Raw genomic sequence first — 15915 nt, 5'->3', positions numbered from 1 at the left:
TGCCGTGACTGGGACGTCCGCAAAAAATAAACTGCATCCATTTTTCCCTGACGTCTGGATCTTTCGGCAGCTTATTCAGAGGTTTTGTTTGACCACAGCCAGGAACAGCACATCTGTGTGGCATCGTAATTTTCCTGTGCACAAGTAGTCTCTGTCAGAGCTCGCTGTCCATCGACTGAACACTTGTGAGGCGCACGGCGATACTGAAATGAGCGTAGTTGTCTTGCGCTTAAAGCGTAGTTATCTTGTGCTGGAGGCGGTCATATGCAAACGCTGTTACGTCACTTCTAACCGTCACGTCACTTCTAACCATGAATCCAGAACGAGCTGTATTTTGAGCTTGATTAAATAAATGATTCGTTTAGAATGGGGAGGACGTCTTAAAATATTAAACTTGCAGGACGTTTTAATGATACAAAGACCTCTTATATACCAAAAGATCAAGGCAAATTTGGTTTCTCATGTCATGACCCCTTTAAGAATCTGATGTCTTATAGTTGGAGTTGGCAACAGTTCATCCTCTGAAGTAAAAAAAACTGAAGTGATGTCTGGCTAGCACCGGCTGTAGTTTGTCGTCATCACTCAGCGACACGTAGCAGTGGAGTCCGATCCCAAGCAGGAATGGAGCTGGATCTGGCAGGCTCTGGTATCCTCAGGATATGAGACATGGAAATAAATAGAATAATATTAGCATAGATGCCATTCAGTTTTATGCAGAGTTATAGATCATGATGCATGTGTCTGGTACTGGCAGACCTAACTAAAGCAGCCTAATTGTAAGTTTTTGAAGAATAAATTAGGTATATGCCTGGCTAAATAGATGAGTCTTTATTCTAGATTTAAACTGAATGAGTGTGTCTGCATCCCGAACAGTGTTAGGGAGACTATTCCATTGTTTAGGTGCCAAGTATGAAAAGGATCTACCACTTATTGTGGATTTTGATATTCTTGGAATTATTAATAAGCCAGAATTTTTAAATCATAATAAATGTGACAGAATGTAGCTTGTCAGAAGGTCACTAAAGTACTGTGGAGCTAGACCATTCAAAGCTTTCTTTGTAGTTAACAGAATTTAAAAATGAAAGGTAGACAATGTAACGACAATAAAATTGGGCTAATATTATCATAATTTCTTAGTTCTAGTCAGCACTCTGGCTGATGCGTTTTGAACCAATGAAGTTTATTTACTGATCTTGCTGGACATCCTCTCAGTATTGCATTACAATAATCTAGTCTTGAGGTCATGAAAAGCCGAAAAACACGAAACATGGTAAAATGGCAAAGGATTAAACGATGAATGTATAAGAATAAGCAATGCTAAGCAGGCTAGCAAGCTACAAACACTCATACAGCATGCCATCAGCAACAGCAACAGCAACAGGATGTAACGTCAGCAATGTGGTACAGTGACTAGAGTAAAAAAAAGCTTGGTCCATAGTTGACCTCCAAGTTGAAAAAAACAAACCAACATGATCACATGTTGTTTCGGAAAGTTCCTGAAAGTTCCTGGGGGCAGTGTTTTGTATTTTGGTAAACACAGATAGATTTTAGCTGAAAAAAGTCAACCCACCGATTTCACTGTGAGATCAGTCTGAACTAACAATGACCAGCCAAACCACAGAGTGAAGCCATGTTTTCCATGCCACTCATATCACAAGTAAGTACCAGTCACTGGATGATTTGAAACTTCTGTAGCTGTGTGGGGTATGGAACCACGGATTGGCATGCTGATTTAGTAAGCTTAAGTTATATTGTTTATTTTATTTATGCATTTAGCATGTATAACCTTAATTGTATATTTAAATTGTCTGGCTGTTAGCATGCATTTCTCAGCTCTTATTAGCTGAAAAGACTGAAAACCCCTGGTCTATGATAGTTTGCGGTTTAAAATTCAGATTTTGATTGGCTACAAATCCGCTATGCGCTGTCGTAGACATATAAATAATGTTGCATGCTATTCTTCATGATTTATGAATTCAGATGACATCATCTTCTGCTCTGCAATCAGTTGTTTAATTTTACAACTCTTAATTTTCTAATGCAAATAGCTCCAAAAGTTTAACACCTAGAAGACTGAAACCACTCTCATCTTGACCAGTCTGATTTGTGAGTTTGTTCACAGCAGCTTGTTTTGCTGTCAACCATGTCAAGTCCATGAGTCGGGATGGTGACAAATAAGCGCCCTTCACTTTCCACTGTTCACTTTAATATTTCCAGCACAAACACAGTCTGGGTTCATGCAAATGTACTTGTTTTAGATAGATCCTGATTTGTGAAAACTTTCACAATCATATTTGGTCACATTTGATTGCGTCTCACTGCTCTACATGCATTGCCTTGAGTAATGGGAAATCAGTTTATAATTCTAAAAACTGACCATCTTCACGGCGCACATTAGGCTCAATTTCCACAGAATCCCTCAACAGTGTAAGTAAATAGGCATTTAAAGTCAGATTGTCAGATTCATCAGCCAATCAGATTGATTCATTTGTTCTTGTGGGTGTGGTCTTTAGGATATGTCTAAGTCCAGCTCTTCTATGTGGCCTTGTGTGATGCAATCCCACTTTAAGTGATATACGTAATTTGAAAGTGAAGAGCGCGAGATCTTCCTGACGAGTCGGCTGTCATCACTGCTGTTATAGCTATTAAAGAGATCCTTATGGATTTAAATCACGAGATGTTCTGCATGATCGTGTGATTGATTAATTAAACAGGAAAGGAGGACTGATTTTCACTTGCAAGCAAAATCGAAAAAGCAAATATTATTAGAGATCTATCTATCTATCTATCTATCTATCTATCTATCTATCTATCTATCTATCTATCTATCTATCTATCTATCTATCTATCTGTCTCTCTGTCTAATCTATCACTCATCATTCTTTCTTTTCTATCTGGAAAATGCCATAGCAACCACCTAGCAATGCCCTAGTGACCAAACATCCATCCATCCATCCATCCTAAACTTTCAGACCAGGCTTTTTCAAGCTAACTTAAAGTTTGTCCACAAACCTTTTAATCTAGTTAATTATGCATGAATCTTTAAGCTATATGTCACACACAGCCCTACGGTTTATATCAAAATCCTTCAGAATTGTGGTGTAGAAAGGTCGTTAACCAGCCTATAAACCAGTTTCAAGTCTCATGTAAATATAGTTCCTCTGCAAACATCATTACATATTCCAGACAATTTTACAGCATTTCTGAAGCAGGCGAACTAGCTTGCCCTCATTAAAATGAATACGGGCGAAAGCCTCTTATCCTCGTGGGAAATAAACCAAGCGCGGGGAGTCAAATTCACATTGCTACGCCACCCACAGGAGGGGCGCGCGCCCAATTGAGTCAACGCTGATTTTGGAAACGACGTTCACATTAGTCCCCGTGGGCACACCGCTCATTTCTCTCTGATATACCCGCTAAGTCCACCTCTGTAAGGCACAGATCTCAGAAGAGGAGAATCAGATGTAGGGGAGACAGGAAAGACTGCAGCTGGTGGGAGGTGAGACGCGACTATTGGGGACCCGGTGAAAGGCTGTACACAGTATGCCAGGATCTGAACTGAAACGGGGACCGGGTTTAGTAAAGAGGACTGCCAATAGAGACATGGGTGTTACAAATGAGAAACGATTGAGTTTGCTGGAGTAAAGGATTGGGACGCGAATTCCTGGTGTGTGTGTGTGTGTGTGTGTGTGTGTGTGTGTGTGTGTGTGTATTAGGGAATGTGCTGGTGGATGTCCTTTGGTGCGACGCGATGCTGGATGGGATGAAATCTCGTAACCGGGGGCCAAATCTAGGCGCTTAACGCGAGACCACCGACCTGAGCTCCCCAGGTTGCTGATTTAAACCAAATCTTCAACCCCTTGCACCCGTGGTAAAGAGGAAACTACAGGATGGCTCTCGTCATGGAACCGGTTAGTAAATGGAGCCCCAGTCAAGTTGTGGACTGGATGAAAGGTACGTGATGCGCTTTTGCTCCCTAACCGCAAACCCCATAAATCAATTAGGCTACTAATCTAATAGCGAAGGAGAGATCAAGAAAGAACAGGCAAGGCAACATGTCTTACATTTTAAAATGAAAAAAAAAAAAAAAAAAAAAAGTCGAATAAGTTACAATTTAGCTGCAATTGCTGAAACAATTTCTCTTTTAATTCTTTAATGATTTAAATATCTAAAATGGCTTTATTCCAAGCGCAGGAGCGAACAGGTGTCTGATGTCAATGATGACCAAACAGGCCAACAGACGATTTTTTTTAGACTTATCTACTCTTTAAAAGCATGATCAAATTTATGGTAAACAAATCATTTTAAACTCAGAATCAAGAGTTGCCTACATAGCTACACACTGAAAACAACGGGAACCCTGACTGAAATCATCACATTCTGCCATATACCTTCGCTACTGATTAAAATTTGATATATTTTAAGGGCAGTTTATGAATATAATGTCAAGGTAATGCAAATGAGGCATCCTCATGCATAGATGATGAAGAGAGGCAGCATCTTTGATGAAAATGCACCTCGCGCGGAGGCGGAGGGGGCAATTACGCACCTTCTCTGCTCTCGTGGGCGTGGGCGGCATGTCCAGATTCGTCATCACAATAACAAATCGTGCAGTGAGTTATCGAGGTTGCATCACAGGATTCGAGCGCGTGTCCCAGTAGGATAATGATTCACAGATCTGTGATTTAAAGGTTGTTTCGAAAACCAAGATTATGAAAGCAGCAGATCATGTAAATGTAGGAGTTTCTTTTAAAACATTCAGATGGTTGACAATGACATGGTTCACTTGGAACCAGGGTCATACACTGAAAAAAAATGTGTTTAAGTAAATATAGCAGAAAAGATAAAGTTATTTCTACATTGAATAGTTTGTTTAAGGGGAACTTTAAAATATTAATTAAATTATACATTTGTACTCAATTAAAATATGTAAAACATATTGCTCTTGCTTACAAGTAGGCTAAATATTATTCATGATTGTTTGTTATTCTATACAATGCGTCATTATGTATCAGTCCTAAAGGAGAAAACCTTGTCATATTTATTAGCTAACTTAAGTACATTTTACTTAAACATTTTTTTAATCTGATTTTCCCAGCACGCACAGGCTTGAATAATTAGCACCCACGTTTTATTCACACCCTTTTAATTAATTGGTAACTTATTGTTTTGTGCAGTCTGAAGTTCATTTTCTACTCAAAATGACCTGTTCAAGATAAAAAAAAAAAGATCTGTTGATTGTTAGCATCGTTGTGCGCAGCTCTGTTTCTATGGCCAGTAATGCAGTGCTGTTATCTATTAAACTACATGGCATGCTTTAAGCTCTTCTTCAGAAGGCTTCTGTTTGTCATGTGTTACATGATTTAACATGAACGTTTGAAATGTGAACTATACTAATAGCTAAAATATTCATAGAAATTTACTACGTTTACTAACCGCCTTGTCTAGAATTTTTTTGTTGGTTACCGAAAGAGCTAGAAAAGTTATGGATCTTCGGCTGCAAATGAATGATCCAGTTTCTTGTTGTCTGTGCCTCATTGCGAGCATCTGTGAGAAACAGCTGAGAGACTAAGCATGTTTAGAACAATAGAGAACAAATATTTGTCCTCATTTTGAATCAGACTTTTAGTACATACCGGTTAATTGCAGTACACTTACAAAAAAAAAAAATATATATATCACGGTATACCATGTTTTTGAACATTGTACCATTGTACTGCAAATATATTCTTTGAAAAACCTTGTAGTACTATATACATATCATTTCAGTACCATAGTAAACATCAAAGTACCATGGTATCACCAGGGTCAGGAATGAATGGGGGCTTGGAGCAAAAAATTTTAATATGGGGCAAAAAAATGCCTCATTAAAGAGTTCATGTTTATTTATAACATCTGATATAGTTCTTAATATTATGTTCTAGTTACAAGTAGTGCTGGGCGAATAGGCTTCAGAATGTAAATCTCAATGTTTTTCAGCAAATTAAAGATATTCTCGATAATTATGTTTTTGCTTTGAAATAGCATAAAAGTGTTTTTTTTTTTTTTTAAATCAGAGGAACCATCATTTAATCTACAAAGCCATTTTAGCCATGTATAATTAATATTTCAAAGACATTAAATAAAATAGATATTTAAAATAGGGCTCTCAATCGATTAAAATTGTACATGGCGTATATTAGAATATAATTTTATGGAAACAAATTAGGAAATCAATGCCAATACCCAGTACAACAAATATTACAGTTACAGTATGTTGATATAATATTATAACATTGTAACAGCCTACACATTTTTAAATGATCTTTAATTAATTGATTAAATCAAAGTATTTGACATAAAAGAATGACACAGAGTCTTTTTATTAGGTTGGAATATTTTTTCCTTTAAAGGTAAAAAATACAATTTCAGAAGGGAAATATCGACCCCTAAATGGAAAAGTGAATTTCTGACACTGGATACTACCATATGTTACTATCACTCTATGATGGTCCTGTCACGGTTCTTTTTTTAAAGGGTTGTTACAATGTTTATTGACATATCAGTTGCTCTCATAATTTATCTATGCAAGCATGTCTAGATAAGAGCCATCTAGACGAGTTATTGGCTTGGTGTGAGGCGCAATGATTTAGAGGAATATTCTGTGTTCAATACAAGATAAGGTAAATTGACAGCATTTGTTTCATAATGTTGATTAGCACATAAATTCCTCCTTTTCTTAAAAAAAGCAGAAATCGATGTTACAGTGAGACACTTAAAATGTAAGTGAATGTGGGCACTTTTTGCAGGGTTTAAAGGCAGAAATGTAAAGCTTAGAACTTTATAAAAGCACTTACATTAAATCTTCTGTTATTATTTGAGCTGTAAAGTTGTTTAAATGATAGGTTTTTACAGTCATTTTAGGGTTGTCATGGCAACAAAGTTGAAACATTGGATATAACTTTACACAGAAAAGGTAAGTAAGTGATTTATAACACTAAAGTCATCTTGACATGCATATTGTTTATTTCTTGTGCCTAAACATTTGAAACAGTAAATATTTAAACGTTAAAAAATTGGTCCACATTCACTTCCATTCGCATGCTTTTTTTTTAAAGAAAAGGAGGGGCAAGTCAAAATACATTTTTGTTGTAATCAACATTATGCCACAAATGTTGTCAATTGAGCTTTACTTGTATTCAACCCAGAATATTTCTTGAAGAATCAGTGACAGTCTTTGGAAAAATCCATCAGAATCTGAATATTGAGGGAAATGTTTCCCTTTCAATATCTATGGTGCTTATGGCCCTGCTTAGAGTAACCACCACAGTCATTGTCCATTACCTCAATTACAAGCACATAACCTGAAAAAGATTGAGCTGCTGTTTTACCCTGTGAAGAGCCAATTCATTTAATAACACTGTTTATGCAGCTTACACTGAGACAGCATGTTGCTGAATTAGTTCGTTTTTAGCTAAGTTAATGTGAAGGCTCTGGCGTGTCTGTGTTGGAGGTGTTACTTGAGCTTTGGGTCAAGCTGCATCTTTGACTTACAGCAAATCTATTTTTCAGTTTCTGACTCAGATGAGGGTCGGTGAGTGTTTGATCGATGCCTGTATATGCTTGCGTATGCCAATAGGCCTACACATTATATTCAGCCCACCCCCTCGATGGCCCTCTTTAAATGCCATTATTAAAGTCTCGCTAATGCTGGAATGGTAGTTTGGTGGACTGAAGACTGCCTGGAGTGGCACAAACTCATTTACTCATGAAATCAACAAAGTATTTGGATGAGTCCATTGAACAGGAGGAGGGATGTCTCAAATAGCTTTGTCCTTTTAGAGTTTTCTCAACAATGCTTTAAAGTGATCATCACATGGTCAGAGGAACTATTTCAATATCCCATCTCATGCAGATCTATTTACCTCAGGTAAAATGTCTTGATAAAACTCTGTACTACACAAATTTTATGTAACCAGCACCTGGGAATAAGTGAGAATTGTTTGTGTTGGCTCAGGTTTTGAACATTGGTTAAAACATATACTAATCTGCATTGCCCATCTTACATTTTTTTGCTGAAATAACATCAAATATCTGTCACGGAATGGGGTGTTTGAAGGAAGGACACAAGCGCAGATAGATAACAATGAGCATTTATTAAATAAAAACAGAAAATATACAAAACAAAACTCTCGGTGGAGAAAAACCAAAACCAAACTCGAATAAACACAAGGTTTACAGAACTGACAGGGAATGCAGACAGCAAACACGAGCACAAGATGACATAGTAACAAATGAAGTGAAACAATCCAGTACAGGACAGCATACATGATGAGCTAATATAGGGAGAGAAAAGAAACTGGTTTACCAGGTACAGGTGAAACCAATAAACTGATAATGAAGAGAAAAGGAGGCAGGGTGTGAGCAAGCAAGACTGAGAAACATGTGGCAATACAGAAATTAGCGCATATCACCAGAGTCAAATGCATTTGTGCGAGGTCTAGACAGTTAAACAGACACCAAGACCGAAGCCAAACCCTAACACAACGTGACAATGGATCGCGACCTGTATGCGCAAAGCGAGCGCAACGTGAAACGCCAACAATGTCACGAGAGACAAGCATGAAACTATTGAAACGAGTGCATGCCGCAAGGATGACATTCAGCAAGAGAATGCATGTGTGACGCTAATGTTCTACCCGCTCCGTACGGGACTCGAACCAACATCTCCGGCGTGGGAGGCGGGTGCTCTAACAAGGAGGCTAAAGGCTACAGCCTCTAGTGTCAGTCGCTAGTGCACAAGTGAGGTTTACCCACTGCACAGCTATCTACCAGCTGGCTCCCGTTACACATGACTACGCCAGAAGGGCAAGCCATGCATTCTCACATAGACTAGACACAACACTAAACAGGGGTGTTAGAGTTCAGCCACAAGGATAACAAAAACATAACCAACATAAGTGGCTGAACTCTGACAATATCATGACACTTTTTTTCCAACATCAAGATTTTAGGTTTTAATTTATATAATAAACCTGTAAGGAAAAGTGTTGATATTAATGTATAAGGGAAGAAGGGAATAGTGTGACGTTGTATTCTGATTAGCCTCAGAAATGTGGAAGCTGTCTGGTGTCAGTAAGATCAGACTGTGATTAATATGGATAAATAATGCATAATTAATGAGAAGTATGCAGCTGGAAGAACAGAAAGAAAGAATGGCCGTGAAGATGGAGATGAAGATGTGAGCGAGGGAGAAGTAGCGCTCAGACTGATCATTGTTAAATGAAATGATCCTAAGTCTTTTATTTTTAATGCTCATGAATTAATACATTACTTTTTCTCTGCATTTGTTGTAAAGTTTTCGAGCTGTGCTCTGCTGCAGTAGGGCCATTTAAAATGTAGCGCTCAGAAAAGATGGGACAAAGGATACAGCAGGACATTTATGTAATGGTACATTGGCCTGCACCCGGGGACCTACAAGATTTAACAGAACGATTTGCTCTCTTCTGAAATAGCATGGCCCCAGTGGAGGAATCGTTCACCCAAAAATGAAAATCTGTTATCATTTATTAACCCTCTTGTCTTTCCAAACCCATATGACTTTCTTTCCTCCTTAAAACACAACAGGAACATTTTGTAGGATGCACTGACCACTGTAGCATTTTTCTTACAACGAAAGAGAAATGGGACTTGGACTGGAGCGCTAAAATGACAAAAAAGCATATGTGCTATATTCCAACATGAATGCTTTTTGTGACAAACAGACTGAAAATTAAGTTGATTTTCATTGAAAATCTTGCCCTCCACTATAGCTTTCAAATCAAATAGATCCATTAGATACATCACATCACGTTTGACGTCAGTGATGATTTGTTATGTTGTATTGATGTTTCAAACATCGTTGATGCCAGACCACATGCGACACATCTGAAAGTGCCATATCTGAATGGAAGCAGACAGTAGATGGCAAGATTTTTAGTGCATAATGACAGTGAATACATTTTTGTATTTTCAATGTAACTTTTATGGTTCAATTTTGTCATTATGGAGCTTAACAATTTATGACTCATTTTATGATATTTAAAAAGAGTGGTAAGTACATTCCTCTTTTGTGTTAAACAACAAAGACATTCATACAGTTTTGCAATGACATGAAGATAAATGATGACCAAATTTTCATTTTAGTTTTAACTATTCCTTTAAAGATCGACAGCTACTCTCAGCAGATGTTGCAAACTAACACACACATAATGTTCATAAAGTCGTTTATAATAACGTCTGTTCAGAACAAATGCGTTCTCACACTAAAAAAGCAAAATGCACCTCAAAGAATAGAGCACAAAGCAGGTGTCTCGAGTTGTGTTTTTATTAGTTGAAGAAGTTCTTTTTAACTTGACATGGCATCTTATCCAGCACTGTTTGCATTGTATTCATAAATACCCTGATACTGTTTTACTGTGTGAGAAGCCGCTCTGCTTGTACTGAATCATGAATGGATTCAGACCATTTGTAAGCCGGTTTAGTCAATTCACTGAAAAGAACTGACTCTAAAGAATTATTCATTCATAAATTGGGCATCGCTAGTTCTTTTAAACAGCCGACGGAGACACATTGCGTGATCGATGAAATATTCTGAGAGTAAACGTTTCTCAGGTCAGTCGGAGCGCTCATGGTACGCATAGTGCGTAGAGTCATACAGCTACACGTACACTGACCAAGACAGTTAGCAAGACATTTTAGGAGGCTATATGAATAAAAGCACATAAATATTCATTGATCTTATAACACTCAGAAAGCAACAGCTGGAATCATAGCTGCCGGCTTTCTGTGGGTATGTGTATGACTGCTCCTTCCTCTTGATTAGCTTTGTGACTGCAGGGCTTTAGATCTAATCAAGTTATTTCACATCACTGCAGTCTCGCAAACTCTGATAGGCGGCAAGTCTGCTCTCTCTCCAACCCTGTTTCTCTTACTTTCTGTTTCTCGTTCTTTCCAATAAGTGTTGTGTATTATCTTCTCAATCGCCTGCCAGTGTATATCTGCACCGCTGCCCAACACATTGCACAGAATGAAGAAATAAACATCTCAGCTTCTGATTGGAAGCCCAACTCTGATGCCAGTGTCTCCATCTCCATAAAGGTTAGGGTGGAGCACTTTGGCTGAAATAGAACCAGCTTCTGTGGGTTCTCAGTTAGAATGTGGTCCTGGTCCTGCTGTGCTTTTGTGGCTTGTGGTTTTACTGTGAGGCAGCACTGTATCAGATAGAGACATTGCCTCAGAGGGAGTGTTCAATATAACTGTCCAGCTAGAGAGCTGGGCGCTGGGGAGTAGAGCCTATGAATGTGTTGACTGGCCATTCAAATCCTGAATCAGTTCCTACTGAGATATTTTGATATCAAGATCAATATGGCTGAGAATTATTTGTCAAATTAATGATGACTTGCTAATAATGATTGAGCAAGAGCTATGAAATTATGAGTTTATGTGTGTCCCAAAGGAAAATTGTATTGCTCAGATGTTGCTTCTTAATAGCTCTGGACGTTTAAAGAAATTCTCAGTTACGCTCTTTTAAATACCATCTTTGTCTCAGATCAGGTTGGGTTAAAATATAATTTTCCAATTAATTGTGATCTGCATTTGAACAATGCCACTATCGATTATAAAAATCCGAAGATGTATTTATTTTACTTTAAAGTTTACTTCAGTTTTGGTTGTGTTGGTTGTGTAACTTTTAATGTAACATTCCGGGATCAATTCAAGCAATTGAAGTTTGGGCCCTGTTGTAAACTTTGGACATTAATATTTTCCTAAATGTACCAAGTTAGAAGGTTCCCTGTATCATTTACAACATTACACTCCAATAATGACAGTGAATTCTGAGTGTATTGTTAATCAAGGTTCTTTACTGTGACTGAAACTTAAATTACAAAACAAGAGCAGCATATAAGATGCTGTGTTCATGCAATTACATGGTTTCATACTCAATAACACAACGCACGCGGACCCTTGGGGCTGTTCAATGTCACCTGAGTATAAATATCAGAATTAATCTGTTTTACAGGTTGTGTGTATGTGTCAATGAATTCGTTTTAAACAAAATAAAAATTGCATTTTATACAGCATATGAAATGCCATATTTTTAAATGTTTTTAACTAGGATGAATGGAGGGGCATGTCATGTTATGCATTACATTTACAACCCGATCTCATGAAAAGTTTCGTTTGGTCCCTTACGCTGTTGTTCACATACGACTTCATCATGTGATTTTCTCGGATGTCTAAAGTAGAAGCATGAGTTCCACGCATGAGGCTTTAAGGACATACTTATTAATATTATGCCCTTACCCAAACCCCTTAACCAATCAATAGAGTGTGTAAACATGATAGGAAGCTGTTTTGTGTTTCTGAAGCAAGTATTTGTCACGTATTAGATGGGAACGATCTACTGCAACTTCATTGGCTGTAGTGAAAGTCGTAGGAATTGGTGCACACAAGTTATGTTCGATTCACTAAAGCATGACAGCTTATGTCCTGAAACCACAACAGACTGAAAAGCTGTTGCACTCGCTTCCAGCTTCATCGAAACTCACGTGACACAGCTGGACCTTCTTTCTGAGCTGACAGTCATGGTGTAAACATGTGGATGAATGATATATAACTAATCCAACTAAACCCGACTGCTCTAAATAAAAATAATGTAGGCTTTACATTGTGAATCAGAGTAAAACAATTGATAAGGTTTCGACCATGGAATTTGTATGTACTCATTCAATAATGAAAATCTCATGTAGTGCAGCTTTAAAATTTGAATCGAATCAAATGTGGAAATCTATATCGATACCCAGCCCAAGTCTCAGATATTTCTCATAAATTCCTTGGGAGAAATAAAAAGAGAAACAAATGAATTGATTGTTGACATACTTTTAGAGTACAGACGGAGATATAACATGAATGTGTATTGCGTAACTCAAGACAATTTTCTGAAGAAAAGATGAGTGCTCCATCTGTGAAGCAGACTCCCTATCTGTCTTCAAAAATGAATTAAAATGCATCTTTTCCAAAAGCACTTAACTAGTCAAAATATTGCACTTGTATATGTTTTTAATACTATTCTGATGATAGTGAAACTTTGTAATATGGCACTTTTGTACCACTGTTTCCTTAAGATGATTCGCTTATGTTTTCCTCTTTTTTAAGTCGCTTTGGATAAAAGCGTCTGTCAAATGAATAAATGTAAATGTGGTACTTGCCCTTGAAAAATTTGCCAACATGATGCTACACTATACAAAATCCTGTTAAATTTACAGTAAAAAACTGGCAGCTGTGGTTGCCAGAAATGTACCGTAAATGAAACCATGACCACTATAATTTTATATGATATAAACCTGATACACTAACCTTTTGAAACTTTATAAATCTGCCTTTCACTTTAAAATGTGTTTTTAATCACTGTCTAGTGAACCTGATGACATGAAATTCATAAAGAGAGGCCCTTCCAGGAACAAAGACAAATACACATCTAGTGTACACTGGATGCGGGTAACAGATGTGACACTAAAATAATGCAATAAACCTTAACTAAATATCAAATATAACACAGAACACCCCAAAGTACATAACTGATATTAAAGATAAGAGGAAACATAATTATTCACATCAAATATAATAAAATGTGATTGGTCATGCAGGGAATTCTGGGAATGCCTGATTATAATTTTTCTCTGTATTTTAACAAAAGTTTACTGCAAAAAGTTAATGTATTGTTTTGCTAAATATATTATATTTTTGTGTCGTATATATTAAGGTAATTACCCGTTAACCAATTAAGGGTATTTTCTGTAGCATTTTCACATTCTTTTACCGTTACAATTTGGCTACAGTCATTTACAGTTTATGGTCTTGTGGGTTGTTACCAGGGCATTGCTATGCAGCTGCTATGGTGTTCTGTGTGGTTGCTAACTGGGCCAAGTCAAAAGAACCCACCTTCAACTCCTCATTAAGGTCTCGTTCTCGAGAGAAATATCTGAGAAGCTTCAGACTAATACAAAAGTATCTATCTGCTCTACATTATATGTCATTGCTGTCTCGGAGAAGCAACTGAGAAATTAAAGAGATCTCATTTGTTGCATGCATATAGATTTCAAGATATTTATTACTTAAACACTTCGTGAATTTCAACCCATTGACTTTGAACAAAAACCTGAACTCGTTTCCCTTTTTGACCTTTTCCACTTGTTCTACCAAACAAGCTGCAGAAGAATTGCAACTTCAGCTGAAATATCTTGACAGAAAGATGAAAGGCCTACCTACTCTCCACTTTGTACGGTCATAATTGATCATCATGTAGGAAGGTGCATTAGCTGCTTTTTGAGGCATTTGCCTGAAATTAGAAGCTGCCTGTTAGTGCAGTTCAGCAAGGAATGATTAGGTTTTCTGGTGATTATGGGGCTAATGATGGTTTATTGGAGAGGAGCATGCATAGCTCTATCTTATGGAGGTCGACAGAGCATATGCACATACCACACACACATACCAGGCTCTCTTGTCTCCAAGCAAAGGCATTTTGTGGATTACAGGCCTGTCTCCAGGGTGTGTCCAAAGGGAACACATGAATATTGCAGATTACATGTGGCAGAGTTTGTGAGGATTGACTGTGTGTGTGTGTGTGACAGAAATATGGTTGAGAGAGAGAGAGAGAGAGAGAGAGAGAGAGAGAGAAAGAAAAAAGTTTAAGAGACCTTTGAATAAAAATACACACACACACCCATGCAGAGCTTTAGCACTGTGTCCTGGTCTACAGCTTTGAGGGATGGTTGTGTGGGTGTATGGCTTGGCTCGGGGCGACTCTTCCCTCCTGTGAAAAAGTGTAAAAGTGTGTTGTCAGTGGGTGTAAAGGGTGTGAGTCATCTCTGAATCACTTTATAGAACTGAAGAACTGCATTATAGAGAGAAATATTCAGCAAAACACTTCAGAAAGGTACCAATACAGGATGTATGCAGTACAAGACTAACAACTGTGTTTCCTCCCAATACATAGACTGCAGGGTTCATATCTGTTGTGAACAATGATCCAGAGATTGTCATTAATTTAAAAGGAATGAAACCACAATAAAACTTAGAGGATGCTCCACAAAACTCATGAATCAGTCAGGCCAAGGGCTGTAGCTTTAAAGATGGAAGGCCAACAGTGACACTCACAATCCACAATCCCTCAATTGTTTTATATCTGCAGGGAGAAGAGCATCTGTTAGGAGACAAACAGGGTGAAGAAAACCTGGTCTTCTCTGCTCATGCTCTGGATTTAGATCATTACTCAAGAGTCAGTACCTGAACGAGATCAGTTTTATCCAGATTTTAGAAGGGAGGATCTAAGAAATGGAATTCATGGTCAGGTGTTACTGTCCTGGAACCTCCATAAAGAAACATGAGGCAGAGAGGAGTGAAGAGAAGGTCTCAGAAGATGAATCAAAGAAAGAAAACTTTTAGAGAGCTTAGAGAGCTCTTGCACTGTAGCTCTACTGCTGGAACGTTGCATTTGCTTTGCAAAGGACCATGTTATGAGTCCTAAAGAGTATGCGAGCCATCATGTGAGCTGAAAGTGACATAAAAGCACCACAAAATACAGAGGTTACTTCAGCGATGGCTTTTTTTCATGTCACATTTGCCTTTTTATTACACTATCGGTTGGGTATAAGTTTAATGATTAGGAAAGGGAGGAAGGTTTTGTTGATTTATACTCAATAGAGGATTAGCCTTAAAAAACCTGTTTTGGAGAAAATTTGACTTGAAAATTTGACTTGACTTGTCGAAGTCAAAGCAAGACTTTGACTTGGACATTTCATCATGACTGCTACGATATGTCTATATGTCATGATATCAGGCTGTGAACATCAATTAACATGATAAACAAAACTAATCACCCTTAATACTGTGTGT

At 37.7% G+C, this 15915-nt stretch overlaps 1 protein-coding gene across 7 annotated transcripts in view; it reads left to right on the top strand.

The window, feature by feature from the left end:
• The first annotated feature begins 3376 nt into the window (after window positions 1-3376).
• The window catches only part of LOC127634705 (connector enhancer of kinase suppressor of ras 2-like), a 95756-nt gene continuing 83217 nt past the window's right edge, over window positions 3377-15915 (top strand). For all 7 annotated transcript variants that reach the window (XM_052114355.1, XM_052114356.1, XM_052114354.1 and 4 more), the window contains exon 1: window positions 3377-3954. In XM_052114355.1, the coding sequence (XP_051970315.1) occupies window positions 3891-3954 (64 nt within the window). In that variant the 5' untranslated portion in view covers window positions 3377-3890. The remainder of the gene's footprint in view (window positions 3955-15915) is intronic.

This window comes from Xyrauchen texanus, chromosome 42 (genome assembly GCF_025860055.1).
Source record: "Xyrauchen texanus isolate HMW12.3.18 chromosome 42, RBS_HiC_50CHRs, whole genome shotgun sequence".
Lineage (NCBI taxonomy): Eukaryota > Metazoa > Chordata > Actinopteri > Cypriniformes > Catostomidae > Xyrauchen > Xyrauchen texanus.
Note: the sequence above shows the minus strand (reverse complement) of the source record. Positions and strands in the feature narration are given on the sequence as shown.